Here is a 23,589-nt window from a genome sequence, read left to right as displayed (position 1 = left end):
CATCTATGTTTGAGTTTCATATTCTTTTACCTATTGAATTAAGCAAACAAAAGATTGTCAGAATTAAGCAAACTAACAAAAACTCCAATTAAAAACCAAGTTTGAATTCTCAACAAATATTGAAAAATAATCCCAAGTGCAAAAATAAGACCTAAAAAATAATAGAAGGTATAAGAACAATTTGATTAATGCATTAACTATCTCTCATATCTTTAAGCATCTATGTTCAAAAATTATATTATTTTACCTTTTGAATCAAGAAAATAAGAAATTATTAAAATTATGCAAACTAACAAGAATTTCATTAAAAAATAAAAACAAAATTATTATCAAGAATTCAAAAATAATTCCATTAGCAGAAATCATAGTTCAAAAGGAAGATACTAGATAAGCACACTTTGTTACAAAATTTTATGATTGAACCTGTTTGGCATAGGACGCCGTAATTCATTATGAACTCACTAGAAAAATCAAGAAATGTTTATCTTTTTATACGGAAGACAAGAGAAAAAAAATAGAAAAAATCTAGTTGGACTCAGTGTCTAGCAAAGAGACATGAGTAGTGACTGGTGATGGATGGATCTCTTCAACCCTAAAACTCTTTATGTAGCCGTTGGAGAATAATCTTTGCAGTCCTAAATCAATAAACACTAGATTCTATAAAATGTACAATATTAAGTGCATATCTACATTGTTTTGTTGGCAAAAGTGGTTCTATAATGAAAGTTTTGTTAACCTTCAAAACGAAATTGCTTCTTTTCTGCTTGAGGAAATAAATCAAATAATATCCTAGATCACAATTAGCGAATAATCATTTGTTTCTATGTTTGAATTGCACACACTTCTTGAATAAAATCACTTAATTCAAATTAGCAAAGTAAATCTATGTTGGCACATTTAAAGGTTAGCTAGAAGTCTATTGAAACTTAGTAGACTAAGTGGTCCATTTAGTCTCAACAAACTAGATGCTCTAATGAGATTTCACTAATTTCTCAATTACACAAAAACACGTGTTAAAATGTCCAAAGAACATGTATGCATTCAAGCATAAAAGTCACTTATCATAAAAAAATTATAGACAACCATTAGACCGTTTAATGAAATTCAACATATTAGAGCCTTTATTGAGACTTGTTTGGTTGGGTCGTCTAACGTCTCTTAAGGCTTAAAATTTTATTTTTATCACTATTTTCAATTGAAGCTAAGATAATACCAACTAGGCAATTTTTCATTTAAAATAGTGACATTAGTCTCAACTACACTCCAAGAAAGTTAGGATTAAATGTTCTAAATGTAAGTAAAAATGTAATCATCACATGTCTTCACCAATAGAAATGTGGGAGATTATATATAGACATGACATAAGAGGTTTTCTCACCAAGTGTGTGATTGTTGGCATAGAAGTGTAGGAGGCATGCTAAAGAGTGTATTTCACTTTTAAAGATTAGACCCCATTATCATGATTTTATATTGAAATTGAAAACTATTCTTCTAAAATGTTGTAGCCTTAGATGTTAGATGACTAATTTTTTTGTGTCACTCAAATATAACATATAGAACTAAGTTAAAATGTACGAATATACATATCCTTAAAGGTACATTAAAGACATGTTATGCTATGATAATTTATGTTTTGAACTATTTGTGCTGATGAATTTACATTTGTTTCAAGTTATAAGATGTTGTGCTGTGAGTTATTGTGATTTATTTTGACATGCATAGGGATCTTAAAAATGTGAGATTTTTTGTTTGTGTTGTGATAAGTCTAAGCAATGACTTGGAAGTGTGAAATTCAAGTTAAGCTTGGTTGTTTGAGAAGTCTAAGTAATGTTTAGCTATGTGAAATGTAAGTTATACCTTGTGATTTGTGATATATAACGGGTAATCCATCTTTATGTGTTAGAGATTTCAGATTGACTAGAGATAAGGCGATTTCATAGTATATAAGTGAGTGCAATCCTCACCTTACAATTTTACAGAGTTGAGTTAGGCTTAATCTTCACCTTATAGTATATAAGTGAGTGCAATCCTATCCTAGCAAGATTTGTTGTTGTTCGGCCTATTAGACCAACCGCTATTAGAAAATTTATTGTTTGTTAGACTTATCATGTCACACGCTATCAGATCACCCATTAATTTCTAGTCTCACGCTCGAGATGTACATGTTTCCAGCTTGAAGGTTGTGTGTTGGAGATCCTAAATCGACTAGAGATTAGACGATTTCATATTATATTAGTGGGTGCAAACCTCACTTTAGAAGCCAATTTTGTATTATATCAAAATCTTATTTATTTATTTTTGTCAATTTTATTTTTGAGGAGCAATGTATGTGAGTTTTATACTTTTTATTTTTCACATTCTATAATTTATTAAATATTAAACTAAATATTTAAGGTAGAGGTTATTCATATTATGTCCAAATTAACAAAAAATTATAAATAATTGTACTTAAAATTAAACAAATTTATACATAATTAACAAATAAGAAATTAAAAAAATAACATATAATTAAAAATAATAAAAAAATCATGAAATAAATTTAAGGAACAAAATTGTAAATAAGTAACAATGAAGTGAAAATATGACTGGGAAAAAAAAACCGAGGGAGTAAATTACAATTGAAAAAAAATGCACTTCTAAATGAGAGAAAATAGGTACACAATGTGAAAGTAAAACAAAAGTTTTCATCGAGCTCAATAATTTTTATATTCTGATTTATAACGTATAAGTAGACTTATGAAATTGGGTATAGCATATATAAATAATGCAAACAAGTTCTTATTTACAAAATTGTTAATGGAAATTTTTACATCATATTTAATTGAATTTCACATAAATCATGTGATTGCATATTTTTACATAGTATTTATTGTAATTTCACATAAATATTGTTGAAGAACTAGAACTACCAGAACTCAACCAAGTTGATGTATAAATCCGAATAAATTTCATATGTAAAGTAAAATTCATAAAGAAAATACAAATAAATAATATAAATTAAAAGAAAAAAACAACAGGTTGGTGGATTTCTGTTAATTTATCTTTGAAAAACAAGCAATGAAATGGTAAATGAACATAGGGACAAGGGATTTGTAAAATTAGGAATACAAAACCCTAATTTGGGAACAACGGTTTGCAATGATTTTATGATTAGCCAACCAAGATAGATATCACAAACCTAACTAACTGCACATGGATCTCAACCAACTAAACTATAGTGGTTGTTGGTTAGTTAGTTAGTTAGTTATAGAGCAACTTTAATCATGAAAGTTACACTAAACAATCTTATCCCCACAAAAAGTAGGAAATAAAAAAATAAGTGCATGAGTTAATTTATCTACTAGTGTAAGGAATGTTTACTCCTGCTTTTCTCTTGTTTAAGATTAAAAATTTTCAAATTTTGTTAACAGGTGTGATTTTCAATTTGTTATTGAAATAAAAGATTTTAAGTTTCAATAAAGCTTTATAATATAGAGTACAATTTAAGTTGATTCATGAAGACGTATAAGTTGTATTGAATTTTTAATAATGTTCCTATAAACATTAATTTAGGGATTGAAACAAATTGAAAGCAATTAAAAGAAATGCAACAGTGATTGAAAACAGAATTAAAACACAACAAAAGAGTGAAAATAAATTAGTAAAAGATGAAAGGTCAATTACCATATTCAAGAATCAAGCAATTCCATTTATAACACTTCTCTAACCATTCATATTCAAGTTCAATTTAATCAATTAATCAAATAAAGTAGCTATACAAATCAAATCAAGTTGTTATTCAATGTAATCCTAACATTTCTCAAATAAAGATTCTATTGATTTCTAAAATTTGAAACCCAAATTAATCATAAAGTGCAAATTCAAAATTAGAGAGTTGAAGAATAAACTTGGAACTTGGAACTTGGAACAAGCAGTGCAAAACTGAATACGGATTATTTGATCTTGATTCTTTGAATTGATTGTCAAAAATTAGTTTTTCATGGATAAAGAACGATAAATGCAAATGAGAGAAGAAGAACGAAGGAGAAAGAGAATTCTAAAATTGAGAGAAAAAAGAAAAGGAAAAGAGGAGACAACTTTTGAGACTGAAAACTAAACAAATGATTTTTTTTGTCTACATGTGTTAAGCATATTTAGGTTGTACATACGTTCTAAAATCTTAAGTACGCGCCTAAATGTGGGCTCAAATTAGTTTCACAAGTCCAAGGAAAAAATAAATATGTATGGATTTCTTTAAAAAAGTTCAAAAAATTGGTCTCAATATATAAAAGTTGTAGAAAATAGAAGAGGCCTAAAAATACAACAAACCATTTTTTTATTTTGAATTCCTAAAAGTAAAGAATTCAATACAACTAAAATTAACTAAAAATAATACTTACAGAAAACAAATTATAGTCAAAACAGTAAGCAAATGTCATATTTCTTGAAAATATAGTATTAAAACAAATATGTACATTAAGACTAAATTATTACTGCTAGAAGAAAATGAGTCAAAAAAAATGAAAATAGCATTTAAAAAAAATGCGTTAAGAAGGTGCAACCAGAGTGATACGGGAAAAAGTTCACAAAAAGATGTTATGGACTCCAAAACAGGTTATAAGTGCATGAGAATATCAAGAAAAGGTAAGGTTTCAAGGCTTTTGTTTATTGGAAAGATGATAAATGTTCCTGATTGAGGATGTAATAAAAATCCATATTTGTAAGTATCTATGAATAAAATTCATAGTAGAAAATAGATATTATAAATGGATGTTTACGATTAACGGATACGGATATTTTTTTTATACCCGCATGCTAACAGGGTGGGTATGAGTATCATAATATCCGTACATGTGGATACCCGTACCCACTATACTCTAATTTAAATTAAAAAAATAAAATAATTAAAATATTAACACATTGATTTTGAATGGGTTATTTTTTATCAATTGGTTTTAAAAAATCTTTATTTCTTTGTAAATTGTCATTCAACACTTTTTAAATGAGTTATTTGGACATTGTTTGAAATTTATGAATGATATATATTATATTTTATTTGAATTTATAGTTAAAATATGTTGTTAAATATTTTAATTATTTTTTTTTTATAAATACCCGTGGATGGATATTAAAAAAATATGTGGGTACCTACATAACGGATACTTGCACGAATATAGAGACGAGTACGAAATAGATATTTATCCAGTGGATAGGGTAAGGTATAGGGGAACTATTATCTCTATCCGACCCTACCCGTCCTAATGATATTCGTATTCGTGATTTGCTTATGGTTTGGACAAAGTTAGGAAAGACCAAATGATGAATGCATGGATAAGGGTAAATTTTGGTCAGTCTTGTTATAAAATAAAATGAACTTTGTTGGTAATTATGATTTATTTTCAAGAGTAATTTTGTTTATTTTTAAAATAGGGATAAATAACAATTTATAAAGCTAGCATTATAAGAAAATGAAATTAGCTTCCTAACAATAACTTTAGACTAAATGTGACACTATTAAACAGACTCTTGATGCCCACTTTCTATTTTTAAGTTGTGGGCCCTACTTTAGTGAAGGGCCCAAGCCAGGCACTTGTGTTCTCACTTTCAATAAACCTTTCAGTTTTCCCCCTCTGTTTTGCACTCATTTTTCTCTCATTCACCCAAAATCAGTTCTCACTCTTTGCTCTTTCTGAAACAGAACCTGAGCAAGGGCTTAAGCGAGATCCTCCTCCGAGCTAACCAAACGCTTTTCCTCCAAGTAAGTTGAACACTAAACTCCTATTTTTCCTCCTTTCCAAGTTCGAATGTGTTGGTTCTGTCATGGGTTCTTCCTCAGAACCTCATTTTCGTTCTTGTGTTCCCATTTTCAGCCCGCTAATTACTTCTGGAGTTGTGGTGCTCCTACGGTTAGGACTTTCTCCCCCTCAAGTTTAGCTCTTAGTCAAGGTAAGGGAAGTTAGGGTTTATAAGTTTTCAAAATGATTTAGTTGTGTTTATCCCTTGCATGTGATTTAAGATAAATTTGATGGAAATTGAGACTATAACGTGAAATTGGAAACATTTCTAACTTACATTGGGCTTAAAATGGGTTTTAGGTTCATTTGACATTGTCAAATTGTAGAATTCACATTTCTGTATTATTCAGACTTGCTAGGCGAGCCAAATATCTCACTGGGCGAGTTAAGCTTTCCAACTTTGACTTATCTCGCAAAATTTTGAATTCTCGCTTCATTAACTGTTATATCAGGCTGAAATTTTTACAACAGGTCCTAGACATATGATTGTTTTGACCGTTGTCACTTGTTTAGTGCATAACTTTTTCTATAGGTAGCCAATCTTTTTGCATCGAGTTCTTGATTCAATTAGCTTTCAATTGATTGTAAGAACATAATTTTTGGATTTTTGTACAAGTTGTAGTTTTATTTTTTTAAAACCCTCAACCGGTTTGAATATGCGTTGTTAAGCTATTGTGTAGTATATTTGGTGACTATGTGAATGTATGAGGATGATATGAACTTTTGAAATATAATTATGTACTAAAGTGTGATGATTTGAAATATAATGATGTACTAAAGTGTGATGACGAACTTGCCAATGGATATGTGAGAATTGTACATTGATGATATAATGTATGAGACTTAACTTGGTATATTTTTTTAAAATATGTGATTGTTTTGATATTTGAAATTTGAAATGGTAATTATTCTGATATAATATGTGGAGTATATGAGGGTTTCATGGAGACATTCCTTTAGTGATAAAGTAGTGTCTGTAGTGACTTAAGGATTCAAGTAAGGATGTATCCTAACACTCTAATGAATCAATCAGACTTAGAGTAGATTGGTTCATGTGGTGAGAGTAGCAGGAGGTTCTAGTCTTTGGTAGAATAATGACCTTAGATGATCATGGACTAACCTTGTGTGTGGTAGGGTGAAACCCATTGGCAATGACTTTGTAGAGTAGTATAGGCCACCACAAGTGCAAACAACCAGTGAATCCGATTGCACTACATGTATCCAGATAATTGAGTTAGAGGGTTTGTCTCAGTTTGTTATCACATGTTGCTTGTGTTTAATAAATTGCTTTCTTATTTATATGTTAAAATTATTTTTTTCTCTAGCTTACCCTTTCTCTCTGTGTCTGTTTCTTGTGTGGTGTTTTCATTTTTGCAATGATCGCCAATTTTGGTGTGAGCAAATGTGGAGACTCTTGGTGATCGTACAGATAGTGTAGATATCGCTGTTTATTTAGGCATGATAGATCTTGCTCAATGTTGAGCTCCTTTTGAAGAACAATTTTATTTTAAATTTCTTGCTCTGTGAGCAATCCTTTTGGCCAAACTGTTTCATGTTTAATTTATGTTTATGGCATGGTTTTGTGCCTTAGTACCCTTTTCCAATATACTGTGGATAAATGTAATGGTTGATTCTATATACTTAATATTGCATGATCTACTTTATATTATGATTATGTGATGTTTTGTTTATTAGAGTTTATCCATTAAATAGGATGTCACAACTCTAACACGACATAAAAAGAACAAACTTTTTTTAAATATTTAAAATAATATCAAATTAATTTTAAATTTAATTTTATATTGTATGTTTATGTTAGTTAAATTGACCCCATTAATTTTTTTATTATATAAAGGATTGATATATGTAAGGACCTAAAAAATGTTAAGTGTTGATGTGGATGATATTGAGTAGATAATAGGTGTAGACGAGGCATAGTAAACAATATATGTAGATAAGTAAGAGTATAATGGTGGAACTTGATTATTTTATTATTAAAAAGGCTTGAGCTATAAAAGGAAAGCTAAATAATCAAGTTTTATTTTATAAACATTTCATTCTCCCTAAACATATTTCTTCTCTTTCGAATTTTGATCAAGTTGCTCATTCATTTGAAGATTTGAGAGCATCCTAGGAATCCTAGTCTGGAAGGCTATCATCCAACTGATTAGAGATTGAATCAAAGTAAGATGATCTTATACTCTTTTCTTTAGAGTCATTTAATGGTATGTTTGCATGTAGGTGAATTGTTGGTTGCATGTGACTCTTTCAGGTTCAAGATGAGTCTATGCAAGTCAATGATCTTTAGGATGTGATCAAATCGTTGATATGGAGTTTTTCTTCGTATAGAGTAGAACAACTGTGAGAGTGCTTGTTGGTAAATTGTTATTTAATATTATGATTTTGGTTGCTTCATTATTGAATGACTTTTACATTTGAGAAGAGATACGATGATGTTGTATGTTGTTGGTTGTGCACAATATGATGAAACTAAAGATGTGTGTGTGTGTTGGTTGTTTTTCTATCAAAGATTTGTTGTATATGAGATTTTTGAGAAGTTAAGAAAGTTTAGATTCTTGTATTACATCAGCTAAGTCTAGTAGTTATATTGTAGGTAAAATTTTAAATATCAAGTCATTTATTTAAGCATAGAAAATGAGTAGAAACACATTAATAAACCAAAGGAGTCAACTGATATAGTGTTTTGCAATTGTGAAAAGAAAGTTTTAGACGATAATATGAATGAGTTTGGAATTATTTGGCTCATGAGAATTGATTTTAGAATTAAATGACATGTTTTAAAAGGTTTAAGAGAGAAAATCTATGTAGAAATCAATAATACCCCCTAATGTACTTATCAATTCTCCCATGTTGAGTAGACGAAGTACTCATCGATGAGTCATCCACCCGTTGAGTGAAAGTGAAAATTCCAAACTTCAGAGAGAACTTCATTCAATACACCCATAGGGTGAGTTAGACCCATTGGGCGAGCTTAGTGGATTTAACTCCCAGTAGTTTGAGTTGTTGGGTGAGTGGTAATGTAATTGAGCGAAAAATGTTTTGTTAAAATCCTAAGATGTGCATTTGATGGACAAATTTTGTGCGGCTTTTGTTCCAAGACTTATTGTTAGGCATATTAGTTTCCTTGTTGAATGAAAATCCAAAGAGTTCAAAAGGAAACTGGACGTTGAGTGAACCATGTAATTGTTGGACGAAATACTCACTAGCTAATACCTTTAGTGGACAAGTGTGTGAGCTTGTTGCACAAGAACGAGGAAAACTATTTTCAAAATGTGAAAAATTTTGTGATTTGACAAAATGATGACAATTCAACCACCCATCTTAGTTAATTACTTATTGTATTACTTATCGTCCTTACATATTTATTTATCTATCTATATATATATATATATATATATATATATATATATATATATATATATATATATATATATATATATATATATATTTAAAAGGCAACCATAAATAGCATGTGATAACATAGTCCAACAGGAAGTAGAACATCATAACATAGTACATGATAATTTTAGTCCAACTTGAAATAGTATATCATGACATAATCCAAAATGAAGTAGTACAAGATAACATACAACATGATAACATAGTCTAAACCAATATAGAATTCCTAATTTCACATGGAGGTTAACCACTCCCCATCATCATGTTAAATACCTTATTCTAGCGATGATTGATAGGCATGCCCGTTAACCTTTTGGTGGCCATGGGGTTTGTGCATAGGAAATCATAACACTAGTTCGTAAGATTATCTTCCTATATATTCATGCCGATAAGCATTTCCCATATATCACTTTCGGTGTATTGGAATGTTGCCTTGCGACGCATCATCCCCACTTGCTTATTGAGAATATCATTGCGCTCCACAATAGCAACCACTTATTGCTCCACTATGGATGATATTTTCTTGAACTGAGAGTTCCTCTATCCCATTACATCCATGAAGTTGTCTAGCTTTTTACTAAGCTTATCAAACTAAGTTCATCACATCCACCATAGGGGTTTTTCTTTTTGAGCCACGTGATGTTAACTAATTGAGTTGGGCTAGGACTGTACTCATCCATATGTGGCGATGATTGTGGAGGTTGGTAATAAGTCCCTTCAATGGTAGGGGCATCAAGTATGTACTCAATTTGATCATTGAGATCAACCTCCAAGCGTGCTTGCTAGGTTGACGACGTGCTTGGCGTGCTGTTCTCACTCCACCACCAGTAGCTTTATCAGCCGCCCATAACTCCTCCATCAAATCATAGTGTCTAATGTTAATAACCTTCCATTTAGCCACAATTGGCTTAGCTTGAAATGTAAGTGAACGTATATGTCAACAAATAATTTGGCATTCACATTGGTAGTAAAGACATGGTTCGTGCTTATTTACCCTTTTTAGGTCTTCCCAAACTTCATCTCAGCCTCGAATCGTTTGGATAATGAACTCCATCCAAATCCACTAAGTGAATTGAACAACTCATGAAGTTTGTGCCATTTTTCCTTCAAAACCTTTTGCCTATTTTTTATGTTATTTTTCTTACTCCAACAAACCCCAATTGGTGAAGATTAGTAACGATATTAGTATATGCTTGAGTTGTTCAAATTTCCCCCACCTTGTTCCCCATTCGAGCTCCTTCGATCATCACATTTAAAAGTCTTTCATCCATCTCCTCTGTCCATTTCATAAATTCTCGGGGCCCGATAGAGGAATCTGTGGCAACACTCTTTCCCTTGTTCATGATTTTACCTAATCCCAAAAACTTGAGGGCATAACATTAAAGCATTTGATATAAATGACAAACTTTTTCATTAAAGATAGCATAGTCAAACAAGTCAATTAAGTACATCAATTTAAGAGTTCTCATAATCTAGCCACATTTGTTTTGTTAAATCATCCCTAAAATCACAACCAATCTTGTAATCATCTTCACAAAATTGAGCAGCATTAGTTTCCACCTGCTCTTCGATCAACTCCCTATCAACCTCATCAATTAGCGATTCATCATTGTCCAAGTTGAGTAGGAAGTTATGTAGGATGCAACAATGTCTGTCATTGTCTCTAAACCATAATGAGGTTCACTTCCACTTGCTATAATGAGGAATCTTTTTCTGAAACATTGAATGTTCTTTCAATCACATTCTTAGTGATGAATGAAAATGGCTAAACAGATCGTATGGATTTTGTGGACCTCTTTATGTGAAATCATTAAGGTATTATCTTACACCTTAATATAGAGTCAATATTGCTCTTTTCAGCATAAATCCAACATCCCCCTAATAGTACTTTCCTACATCATTGTTCATATATGACTTATCAGTAAAAATAAATAAAAAGTAAGTCAATAACCTTCAGGTATGAGCAAGGGATCATCTTGTACTATAGCATATTTCAAAATTATTGAATCGGATGTTGTCCCTTCCAAACCAACTAAAACATATGTGAATTTCATATCGAAATCACAAACAACAAACAAATTTTGAGTTGGCCAATCCTTTCTCCCTCAGAACCTAGGAGCATAAGATCTGTAGACCCTTACTCATACATGAGTTCCATCTATGGCCCCTAGATAATCCTATTTGATATAAATGACAACTATCAATGAAGGATGAATTTGTACATGTTTTTGTGAGAAATTTTATAAGCAAGTCATTTTACTTTTACCTTAAAGTATGGGAAAACTCGACTATTTTTGGCCAAATTTGGATGAACCTTACATCGTAAGGGCTGAATTAAAAATTCAGACTCTAAGGTCAAAATTGCATCCAAAACATTATGGAAATGTTTGCTAACAGTTGACCCATAATGATGGAAGAAAAATGCACACTTCGGTTCTTTACATTATGCTCAATTATGTGTAGAAATTTTGCAACTTGTTCTTCCACCATTGACCATATATCATTGATTTCCTTCACTAGTCTAGTTGCCTTTAGCTGCTTAAATAGGTTAATAAATGGCTCTAGTCCCGTATGAATAATATCACAACATTGATTAGTATGCACCACGTAAGACATCAATTACTCTCTACGATAGTCTTTGTCTGGCACACATTCCATAATAATATTGTTATGATTTGAATACGTATTCAATATATTCAACGCATGTGCAACAATGCATAACATTGTCACTATGACTAATGTTGTGCGCATTTGTAATTGATGGTGTAAATATGTAACTATATTAAAGTCCACACCCACAACATCATTAATTATATCATCACCATCCAAATATGACAGTTTTAATTCTTCGTCCTTCTATATTACCTTAAACAAATATAAACCCTATCACATACTCATAAAAATCAACCATTAAAATTTTAATGTTTTAAAAGACTACAAAATGAATTCAAATTTCTAAAATAATAAAAAATATTGCACAAAATAATAACATAAACATTTAAAGAGAGTTTTTCTCAAATTGTTTATAGCACTAATTATGAATAATGCACATAATACAAACAATTCCATGTATATGTATGAAAGGTGATTGCCACAATACATAGAAGTAAATAATACATGGAAACAATCCAAAAAAATAATGCACAATACAAATATGATAATTTTGAAAATCTACAGACCTTTTGATGACTCTTGAGGACTTTTAACAATGTCCATGAAATCCACTTGATCATAACTCAAAGACCTACACTAACCAAGGCATACTAGAAAATGCAAATGATAAAAAAGGCCTCCTCCACGAACCACCAACTAACCTCCACCAGGTCCTCGACTTGAGAATGAAGATAGCTCCACCACCTACACCAACACAGAAACTGAAATCAGTGAACTACAAACTGAGCACCACCACAGGACAACCCAAACAACAAAGTTGAAACACCTACACCAACAAACACAAATCAAAAACTGCAAATGTGCTACTTATAAACGACAACTGAGCATCACCTATAACAACCACTATAACACCCCTTTCGAGATACGTGTAATTTATAAATCGCCAATACTTCCAAAAATATAACTCTGATACCATCACTAAGAAGTGAAAATTTTAAAAACTTTATTTCTCCAACAAAAAAGAAACGTTTTAAAATCAACCAAACTAATATAAGTCATCAAAGGAAACTTATTACAAATCCTTCCAATTTGAAATAAAATTTTACTAAAGTCCATTATTACATCTTATTCAAAAGACACAACCATTTGATTTCCAAATACTCCCAAAAGCCTTCCTAACGAGCCCCTCACAACCAAGGTTGTCAAACTCGAGAGTTTACATAAGCTCGTGAGAGCCCAGTAAACTCAAATTGTAAACTCGTAAGAGTTTACTTCACATGGAAAAAAATAATTTATATAAATAATATCCTAATTTAAACAAGTCCATAAAATTATATAGCTTAAAAGTAATTGAAATAAATAAGTTCATATAAATACTGTAAAACATAAATTCAAATATCAAATGTCTATGTGTAATCCTGTAATGATATCATCATCTCCATCATCATCATCATCTTCATCCAAATCCTCCCCTGATGAAACATGTTCATCCTCATCGGCATCAAAATTTATGTTATCAAGATAAAGAGCATTTAGAGCTAGATCTATTGTTGGTCCATATAAGGGAACATTTTGAATATCAATTTCACCTTCAGCTTGCTCAATCTCAACATCATCTTCCTTTTCAGTTATCCATTCATCATCTGATTCAATGTCATCAAATGGTAGAGCAACAATTTTTTGAATTTGTCTACTTTTCAACTTCAAGTTATACATCACATAAACTAAATCATTCATCTTTTTCTAATGTAAATAGTTCCTTCTCTTTGTATGAACCTAAAATGAAATATTAAATTTTAGTAGATATAAACCTAATAAAGAAAATTATAAATTAGAAATAATTTAAATTACCTTCTCAAATGAGCTCCAATTACGCTAACAACCCGAAGAACTACAAGTCAAGCTTAGAATTCAAATAGCAAATCTCTTCAACTCTGGAGTTGCATCCCCAAACATCTCCCACCACTCACCAAGATTTAATGCTTTTCTGCATTCCTTTGCATCTTCCATTTCAAAAAGACCTCTAGCAAAATGAAATTCAACAATTTGCAAATTAATTTTTCTTTTTCTTTTTGCAATATATGGCACCAATCTTCTCATGCACTCATACAATCCTTCTTTAACCTCTCCACCATCATCACATCTAAAGTTAGGTTCATAGTGGAAGTTGGGGATGAGAAAATAGGTAGCTACATGCAAAGGCCTATGAAGTTGACTATCCCATCAAGCATCAATTATTCTCCAAACCTTTTCATAACTACATTCAATACCAAACAAATTTCAGATATAAGGAATTAAACTTTTAATGAGTTAAAGTTTGGAAGTATACCTCTTCTTAATATTGTTAAAATTGGACCTAATCTTTTCTTTTGCATAATCTATCTCTTCATAAATGAAACCCATTGCGGGTTTTACATCTGTGTCCACCAATCTTAAGACAACCATGAGAGGGGTAGTAGCCTTCAAGCACGTGGAGACATTCTTCCAAAATCGGTTGTCTAATACCATGCGTTCTATTCTTTTCCCCTCTTGTGATGTTCCAAATTTGCTTGTCTTCCACTCCTTGGAGTTAAACATGGTCAATAATGATGCCTTCAATTCATGAAGACAACCAAGAGTTAAATATGTCGTGGCAAATCTAGTCACATCTAGTCTTATCAAGTCTCTACCTTTAGTGAACTTTTTCAAAAACAAAATCAACATTGTTCTTCCATAAATGTAAATGGTAATCTTTCTTTCCTTCTTGATTGTTAATTCATGGACCTTCAAATTCTTTTCAAAATCTTCAAAGATCAAATCAATACAGTGTGCAGCACATGGAGTCCAATATAGTCGTTCTCTTTTTTGCATCAACAAATCTCCAACTGCCTTGAAATTTACAAAATTATCAGTAACAACTTGAACTATATTTTCTTCTCCAACATACTCAACAACATCATCTAACATCTTAAATAATTTATCAGTTGTTTTTGAAATGTCTGAGGTGTCAAGTGAATAAAGAAAAACCATCCCTTTAGGACTATTCACCAAGAAGTTGCAAATAGAACGTCTTTTTTTTGTCCCTCCAACCATCAGACATAATGGTACAACCAGTTCTCTTCCACTCCTCCTTGTATTCTTCAAGAGCTTCTCTTTAATATCATGATAAGATGGTGGTTTGTAGCAAACTCCACATTTATCAATCATTTCACACATTTTGCAAATGCTGGATTTCTAATCATATTGAAAGGAATGACATTAGTGTAAAAGACTTCAGCCACTTAAGCATCAACCTTTTTTTTTAATCCTTTTTTCATCATTTGATTTATAGTTGCTTGGACTCCCCCTTTACTAGCATTGGCAACTATTTGTTTTCCATTAAAGCCAAACAACCTATGTCCTCCTTCAACACTTCCACTTTCTACATCTTCTTCATCAATGATATTCAACTTTCTTCTCTTTAATGTTGCATGTGTAACTTCTGCAATTATCTTTATCATCAAATTTTTTATTTCTTCCGAAATAGAGGCACAAGGTTCAAAATCCTCCCTAGTTCCAACAAGATGATGTTTGAATCTAAATATCCCTCCACTCACAATCTTTGAGCAATAGTTACATTTAACTTTTCTACCATTGCCATTAATATCTAACCCGTGTTTCCATCCAATATCAGACCGGTTCCCCGGAGCATTTTTACTTCTACTCTTGATAGATGAGGATGCAATTGGATTAGTATCCACTGAATTTGAAGCATTTCCAATCGTAATGGTCTAAATTTTCACTACAAAATTAACATATAAAAAAAATCACAGTTGAACTAAACCTATAAAGGGCTTAATTAAAACTGCAATTATTTAAGAAAAAAATAAGAAATAATACTATTTATTAAGTAACAAGCTTGGTAAAGATGAGTTACGAGGGATAGATCACACAACGGAGACCGAAGCACTACAAAGGGGAGATACGACCACGGTTGACAGCGAGATGGTGGCCAATGATGACGACAACTATCATAGACAGGGATGCGACGATGAGGCAAGACGACGGCGAGGTGATGCGACCAGTGATGCGACGCGAACGCAAACTGTGACAGATGCGAACAATGACGTGACGCGAACGTGAGCGCGGTGGCAACCTCCACACGCGACGTCGACTACAGTGGCCAAGATCTCCAGACGCGATGAGGAGAGCTTAACAGACAACAACTAGAGGGCAAACGAAACTGAAGAAATCGAAAACCAAAAACCCTAAATCACGTTTCAAAATCATGTCAGATCACCTCCAAGCGATGTCGTTTTCGTTTCATTTTTTCACCCATTCAAACTCGCACACACGTTCCAAACTCGCGATTTTGCGCGATTCAAACGAGCCTGCTTCCGATTAAACTGATTTTACATCAAAAATGAGTTTTCTTCTGAGTTAACTCGGAAGCCATGTCTAGGATCGCAAACTCGTCCGAGTTAACTCACGAGTTTCATAATCAGGCTCACAACTATGCTTCTCTAACTGCATTTGCATCAACATTTGCTCTCGTATAACATACACGTTATACAATCATCGCACAAACACAAACGACACACAAAAGCAAGGATGGGCTAACTTGATAAAACATCATTCCACAACATAATATCTGCATATCACTCACCTTACAATATCACAACATATGCATAAACTTAACCAAGTTAACAATCCATCACATGTCCGTACATATTACCACCAAGTAATACCAATGGCATGACATGCTCTCATAACCCCTACAAAGTGCACACTTCTGATTAGTCATATCAAGAGCCCCAACAAAGTGCACAACTTCGCATTACTCTTATTAAGAGCCCTAACGAAGTGCACCTCCATTAAAATTTACACAGAGATATCTTTCATTACATTCATATCCAAGTATACACCATCTCATCATGATCACACACCAATCAACCATCACATGATTATCTACATCCGTGATCAATAAACACACAAGCACATCAAGGCCTCCTCATCCCATGTATTGCAACAAATTGACACCATACAATCATCATCATTATATTAACATACATTAGTCATCATGCCTAAACATACAGTATACTACAAACAAAACCTATCACAATTTATCACAACCAAAGTATCAATACCATACAACCATGAAAAACAAGCAATCATGTGTAACATATATCTCCAACTACAGACCTCTAAACTAAGATCATACCATTCAAAGAGAAGAACAACATGTTATAGACTAGCTGTCAAAATTTTAGCTCAATTCAACGGTTAACAAATAGGGAAAAATCAGTTTTAAGAAAAATACAATGACTAGAAAAATCGGTGGCACCCAAGACCTAGAACCTGGTGCCTAGTGCCCAGAAACCCAAGACCCGACGTCCGACAGTAGGAATCCAGCTCCCGACGCCCTTAAAACGCTAGGCTTAGCGCCTGGCAAAAGGAAGCCAGCGCCTAACACCCCTTATTGCGCAAAAATATGAAAAATAACATTTTTTTCATGAACAAGACACATGTTTCATACATACCCAACATCCAAAATATACACAAAGCTTACCAACCATCTCATGTCATTCTTATGAACCCAAAAATATGTATACATCATGGAACCCTTATACTAATATCTTCATGCATAGATACACACCACTTACTTCAACTCTAAAATACAGAACCCATATATATATATATATATATATATATATATATATATATATATATATATATATATATATATATATATATATATATATATATATACATATATATACATATATATATATATATGTATATACATATGTATATATATGTATACATATGTATATATATGTATACATATCTATCTATATATATATATATATAAGTATATGTATGTATATGTATGTATATGTATATATATACATATGTACATGTATATATATATATACATATATATATATATATATATATATATATATATATATATATATATATATATATATATATATATATATATACTTACCTCGCTTAAAAATAAAATAACAGTGGACCATTTGAAAGTCATTTCTTACAATATGACTAATATAACATATAATAAAAAAGTACCTCTTTATAAAATATGCATATCATGCAATATTAGCTATTTTAGACTAAACGCACAAAACAAAATCATCTCAGCCATGCCTTCTATGACAACCTATAAGAAAATAAAGTATTTGAGCATCCACCCATGTCAACAACCCATAAAAAACATGTTCATAAACATAATCCACGTTTTTTCCTAAAAAGATAAAGAGAGACAAGACCTATATTTAACCCAAACCAAATTTTATATACTTTTACACATTCTTTAAATTTTCGAAACCTTAGACATAGTTTTTGATAACCTTACCAATTACTTATCTTAAAAGCAAAATAAAAAGTGATCAAATAATGTACAAATAAATATACATATCAACTAGATAATGATGTATATTATATAATATCCACTATGATAATAACCAACCCAAAATTCAATCTATGTATATAAATGGAAATAAAAATAGAACTATAATTGTCGTGAAACGTCACATCGCATATTTGACACAATAAAACCAAATCATAGACCAATAAAGGAAAAACAACCATTGACTATGCTCATACTAATTATCAAGACTCACCAATCCATATGTTTTATGCTAATCTAAACATGATAATACGAATAGTAATTCAACATATACAAGGAAAAAAAATATAGATAGCTCCCCTTACCATTCAATGTTTTTCTGTTATAAATATAAAAAAATTCAGCACACAACCTTTGCTCTTCCCCATATAAACACTCCAAACGTACATATCAAGAATTGAACCCTTGGCCACCAACCCCATAACAAGGATCTAACCAACTATGCTACACTTCACTTCAGTAAAATTATTTATTTATTCATTTGAATGATACCTTACATCCCAAAACCACCTTTGAATAAATAATTATTTTGTTCGAGTCTTACAACATAGTACGAGCTCAACACCACCACACAAACTCAACTACACCACCTACAATTTAAATCGTGAAAGTGAAGTCAGTAACCACATGTCAAGGATGTCCTCAACCCGTCAACCCATGCAAGACCACCTCCTCAAGCTGCCGACAATGGCATCATCAACCACCTCCTGCAAAGGAAATAACACAAGCACTTTCAAATACGTGCAAGTGAATCAGTTCTAAGGTATAAAGACCACATTCAATGTACTAGGATCAGATTTGCAAGGAACTAGATTGGATCCCTCTACATTTCCATGGCCATATCCATTCCAACGTCAAATGGGATCAGATCTCTTCTCCTGAATGGTTATTAGATCGGTTCCAATATGCATGGATCTGATCCCTTTCCACAAAGCTCTCAATGGATATGTTCCAACGTGTATGGATCAGATCCCTTTCTATAAAGTTTTTGGTGAATCGATTCCAACGTCCATTGATTGGATCCTCTCCAAAAAGCTAAGTGAATTAGTTTAACACCTCATTGGATCGGATCCAATAATTCACTATTATCTTCCTACTCAATTTTCTTCTTAGTTTCATACCTCATTAAGGACCACTTCCATGGTTGATCCTCCATTCTTCACCACCATGCTTTCTTCTCGTAGCACTTCACATTTCATTACATCAACAACACACATAAAAAAATTTCACCCAATCTAAAAAATAATGCAAATAACTAACCTGAAATGGCACCAGTACTAGACGACTCTCTCTACCAAAGCAAAAAATTGAGATTGTCTTCTCCACCTCTTACAACATATGATGAAGGATCGTCTCGGATTTTGGGGTGAAATTCGACTAGAACGAAAATGGGTATGAACCCTAAAACGAATGAGGGAAAATGGAGGACGTCAATTTGGGGGTTTTTGGAACGGGAGGAATTCACGCCACTTGGAGGAGGTTCCAAGAAAATGAGGAAGATCTGCCACTTTGAATCAGAGATTCAAAGATAAGGATCGGTGGTTTTGAGGAGAACCTCGAGACTTGAGAGAAAACTCAAATTTTCATATAACTCAAATCTGAATACAAATGTTTATCACAAGGGCTTATATACTATAGGCCGAAACACCAAAAGGCCCAACACAACTAAAGGTCCGATGAAGCCCAAACAAAAAGATTACAAAAAAATATAAAAGAGTTCATATTCTACGATCTGAAGCTAATCCGAGATCTCTTTGAAGGTCTTGGACATGATTCCATCAATTGCTTTGAAATCCCTATGACAATCCTGAATCATGCCTCCATCATTGCCTCTGGGTTGGAGAAAATTCGACCTCGAATTTTAACACTTTGTTACCTATAACCAAACACACAAACATAAGTGTTGAAAGCACACAAAACCAAAATAGTCTAAAGACAGAAATAAAATGTTGTAAAAAATAATGAGATTGAAATCTTGGAAGAGGCTAATCTCTTATTATCAAGGTGCTTGGAGATTGTCCTCCAGAATCAAAGATAAACCTGCAGAACACATCAAAGAGTTTCAACACAACTATACTATCCACAGTGAAACAAAATGTAAAATAACCCCTAATAATTAGAACAAAAAAAGAGTGCCCCTGAAATCCCTTAGGATTTTCATGATAGGACACACAAGTAGATGATTAAAGTCAGGTTCATGTTTTGCCCATGTTGTTGCTGCCTTTTCTATCATCTTTTCTTCAACCCACTACTTATGCCATTGCTCCTTAATGTATAATTCTTCTCTATGCATTAAGACAAAAGGGGAGGGGTTAGTAAGTGTTCCCAACGAAAATGAAAAATCATGATGTGAATGGGAACAACAATTTAACGCATTATCATCCCCCTTTAAAGAATTCATCTCAACCATGCATGTCAGGGGTATGAGGAGAGACTCTTTCTCGTGTTTCTCTCTTTGTTCTTCTTCCTCCTTTTCTTGTCACTCTTTCTTCTTTTTCTCTCTTAGCTCGTTCTCTTTTATTTCTATTAGCACTTTCTTCCTTTGTTCCCTCTCAAAATTTCCACTCATGTTGCTTTTTCCAACATCTCAAATCGTTGGAGTCTCATTTGTACTCTTGCTCTAACTCTTTCTTTGAGCTCTTCCTTTTGTTGTTCTCTTTCTCTCATCTCTAGCTCTTTTTTCTCTTTTAACTCTCTCTCTTGTCTTGCCTTTTCCCACATTTCCTTTAGTGTTCTTTTGGCCTTTTCACGCTCCTTTTTGTTTGTTGCTCTCGTCTGACTTCGAGATTTTGCCTAACACTCATTTTCACCTCTTTCAAGTATACAATGTAATCCCGGAGTTCCTGAAGAGTCATGTACTTTGAGTTCCAATTAGGACATTGATAATTTTCGTGTCCATATCCTTCACACTTGGTGCACCTAATTGCACTTGTTTTGTCGCTTGACAATGATCTTCTATCATGTTTGTGCTCCCTTCTAAGTTCCCCAAGTTTGCTATTCAGCCTGATGATTCTGGACACAATGAAGTTGATATCCTCTAACAAGGTCGAACGTGTATGGAACATTGTGGAGTGCTCAAAATTGCTAATTCCTGCAATTAAAGATAGGAAACAAGAACTAACAAAAGAACACAATAAGTAGTTAGCACAAGTAATGTGGATAAAATTATCAAACGGGTCTCACCACTCCTTACGTGTTTACACTCAATTTCACTTGTGTTTCACTCTTTAAGTGTATTCACTCGTTCTCAAGTTCCTACTCAGTTCTTCAAAGAACCTTCAATCAACCCATCAAGAATTCAACATCAAAGTGAAAGATGTAACAGATCTAAGCTCAACTCAGGAGGTCAAGGAAAGGAAAACTCCAAGACAAAACCAAGGAAATTTAAAGACAAACTAAAAAGCACCAAAAGCAAAAAAGGGTTAAACCAAAGAGAGTGAATATGTGACAAACTAAGCCCTGACAACGAGAAAAGCACTTTAAAAGACAAGAGTAATCTAAACAATGTATTTAGAATTACTCGTGGAAATGTGAAACAAAGTGCTCAAGCTAAATTGTGGTGAATAATTCAAACTCCCACAAGCAATACTTCCAACAATTTAACCCAAGGTACATTGTCCCACAACACAAGAATCCAAGGAAAATTAAACTCAAAAAGAAAAGTGATAGACAATGGACTCAAGCAAAGCTAGAAATTCAAGAAAAGAGACTTATACTCACAAGAATATTGACCCAGAAATAAGCACAATAGGCACCATGTATATCTGTCATAACAACATCCAAAACAGCCCAAAAACAGCTCAATTCACGCCTAAAACAAAGGGAGAGAGCAATAAAACACACTCAAGACTGTTGTCCAAATCAGTAGAATCCACTCCCAAACAACCCTCAACAATTGTGTTGTCCAGTCCTCCATCTATGCACATTTTAGTCAACAAGATCTCCCCAAAGTAATTAGGACAGCCACTCAAAACACTAACATTAACAACACCTCAAGCTCCTATTTGGTTCATGTGAACAAAGGAAGCAACGCTAAAGCAGAAGGGAAAGAGAGGTTGAGTGCACCGTAAAAACAATAACACTTCAAGTTGTAGTAGCAAATATCAGATTGAAAATTCTTTCGTGGTACTATATTGGCACCATTTGAGAATAGTACATCTAGTGCAACGTGCCAAATTGTTGTCAAAGAATCACAACCCTAGGTTATAATCCCAACCACTTGATGAAACAATAATAACTCTTAGCTCCACTTGGCAATTGAATGTTTCACTAGGATTGAGTGGATGAACGTGGCAGCAATTCAACGCCAATTCTCCACCATGTTGCACACCAATACCTCTACTTTCACCGTTTCAAACATATTTTGCACTTAACTCACAACACGCACATGCTTCTTTTAATGGTTGGCACCAAATGGGATATAAACAGGTTGCTGCCAAACAATGATTCATGTAGCAGCTGCATCAAGCACCAAATCAAGCCTTGACAAATTCTGTACCGCTCCAAACAGCACACGCAAATGAGTTTGCTTGTTCTAATTCAAAATGAGACTGCCACCGACTACACTAATTACCACCACCAAATGAACCAAGCGGGGCTATTGTGTTGAATGGTTTAGTTGCCACCGCATGGGCCAATATCCTGTTGTACAAACCTAATTAAAACAGATCCAACACTCCAAATACTTACTGCACTAGAATTTTAATTCCCAATCTGTATGCTTCTAGAAATTCAAAAAGGGCTGCCAAATGGACACAAAGAAAATTTGTTGCCCTAATTCTAACTACACTGAATTGTTGTTGTTCAATCAAATTCTGCACCATAATTTCAACAAAAATGGCTACAACGATCTGCACTAGATATTGGCACCAAATTCAAAGATAATGGAATCAATTTGTAGCCACTGAATGGGTTAAATCACCACGTTGCACCAAAGAAGAGCAACCAACTTAATTCAAAATACTGCACCACCGCATCAAAAGTTCCAGTTGCCACCGAAAACTTTGCTGCATCATTCACCTATTTAGTAGGCTGCTACAAAATTTTCACTGCACCAACTTGCACTTGATGATGTCAAGCATGTCTCTACTGCACCAAATAACTAAGACAGACCTCAAGCATCCACTTTTGCACCAAGAAACTAGAAAATTGCACCAATAGCGCACTGCTTAACCAATTTAAATGTTCCAGCCCTGCTGTGCACACTGCTTGATGATGCCAAAACTTCCACACAATGCATTTGGCACTAAAACAACCACTACTTGATTACACCAAGAGTAGAACAAATTTAGATTTAGTGTGATTGCTACCCTTGCTTAAACCAGAAAGTTGTTGGCAATTGTATAAACTATAATTTCTTGCTATTGCACCGAGAAGATCATGATGAATTTC

At 32.9% G+C, this 23,589-nt stretch overlaps 1 protein-coding gene and 2 pseudogenes across 1 annotated transcript; all 3 read right to left on the bottom strand.

Annotated features, from left to right (window-relative positions):
• Positions 1 to 9,437: 9,437 nt before the first annotated feature.
• Positions 9,438 to 10,053, bottom strand: LOC146880989 (uncharacterized; annotated as a pseudogene).
• A 3,152-nt stretch (positions 10,054 to 13,205) lies between these two features.
• LOC146880988 (uncharacterized) lies at positions 13,206 to 13,569 on the bottom strand. Its single transcript, XM_085668443.1, has one exon. The coding sequence runs from the start codon at positions 13,542 to 13,544 to the stop codon at positions 13,206 to 13,208; it is 339 nt and encodes a 112-aa protein (XP_085524569.1). The 5' UTR covers positions 13,545 to 13,569.
• A 427-nt stretch (positions 13,570 to 13,996) lies between these two features.
• LOC114170155 (uncharacterized) lies at positions 13,997 to 22,124 on the bottom strand (annotated as a pseudogene).
• Positions 22,125 to 23,589: the final 1,465 nt, after the last annotated feature.

The sequence above is a fragment of the Vigna unguiculata genome, chromosome 11, assembly GCF_037176805.1.
Source record: "Vigna unguiculata cultivar grain cowpea cultivar isolate G323 ecotype 2 chromosome 11, ASM3717680v1, whole genome shotgun sequence".
Lineage (NCBI taxonomy): Eukaryota > Viridiplantae > Streptophyta > Magnoliopsida > Fabales > Fabaceae > Vigna > Vigna unguiculata.
The sequence above is the reverse complement of the archived record's forward strand: the minus strand, read 5'-3'. Positions and strand labels throughout refer to the sequence as shown.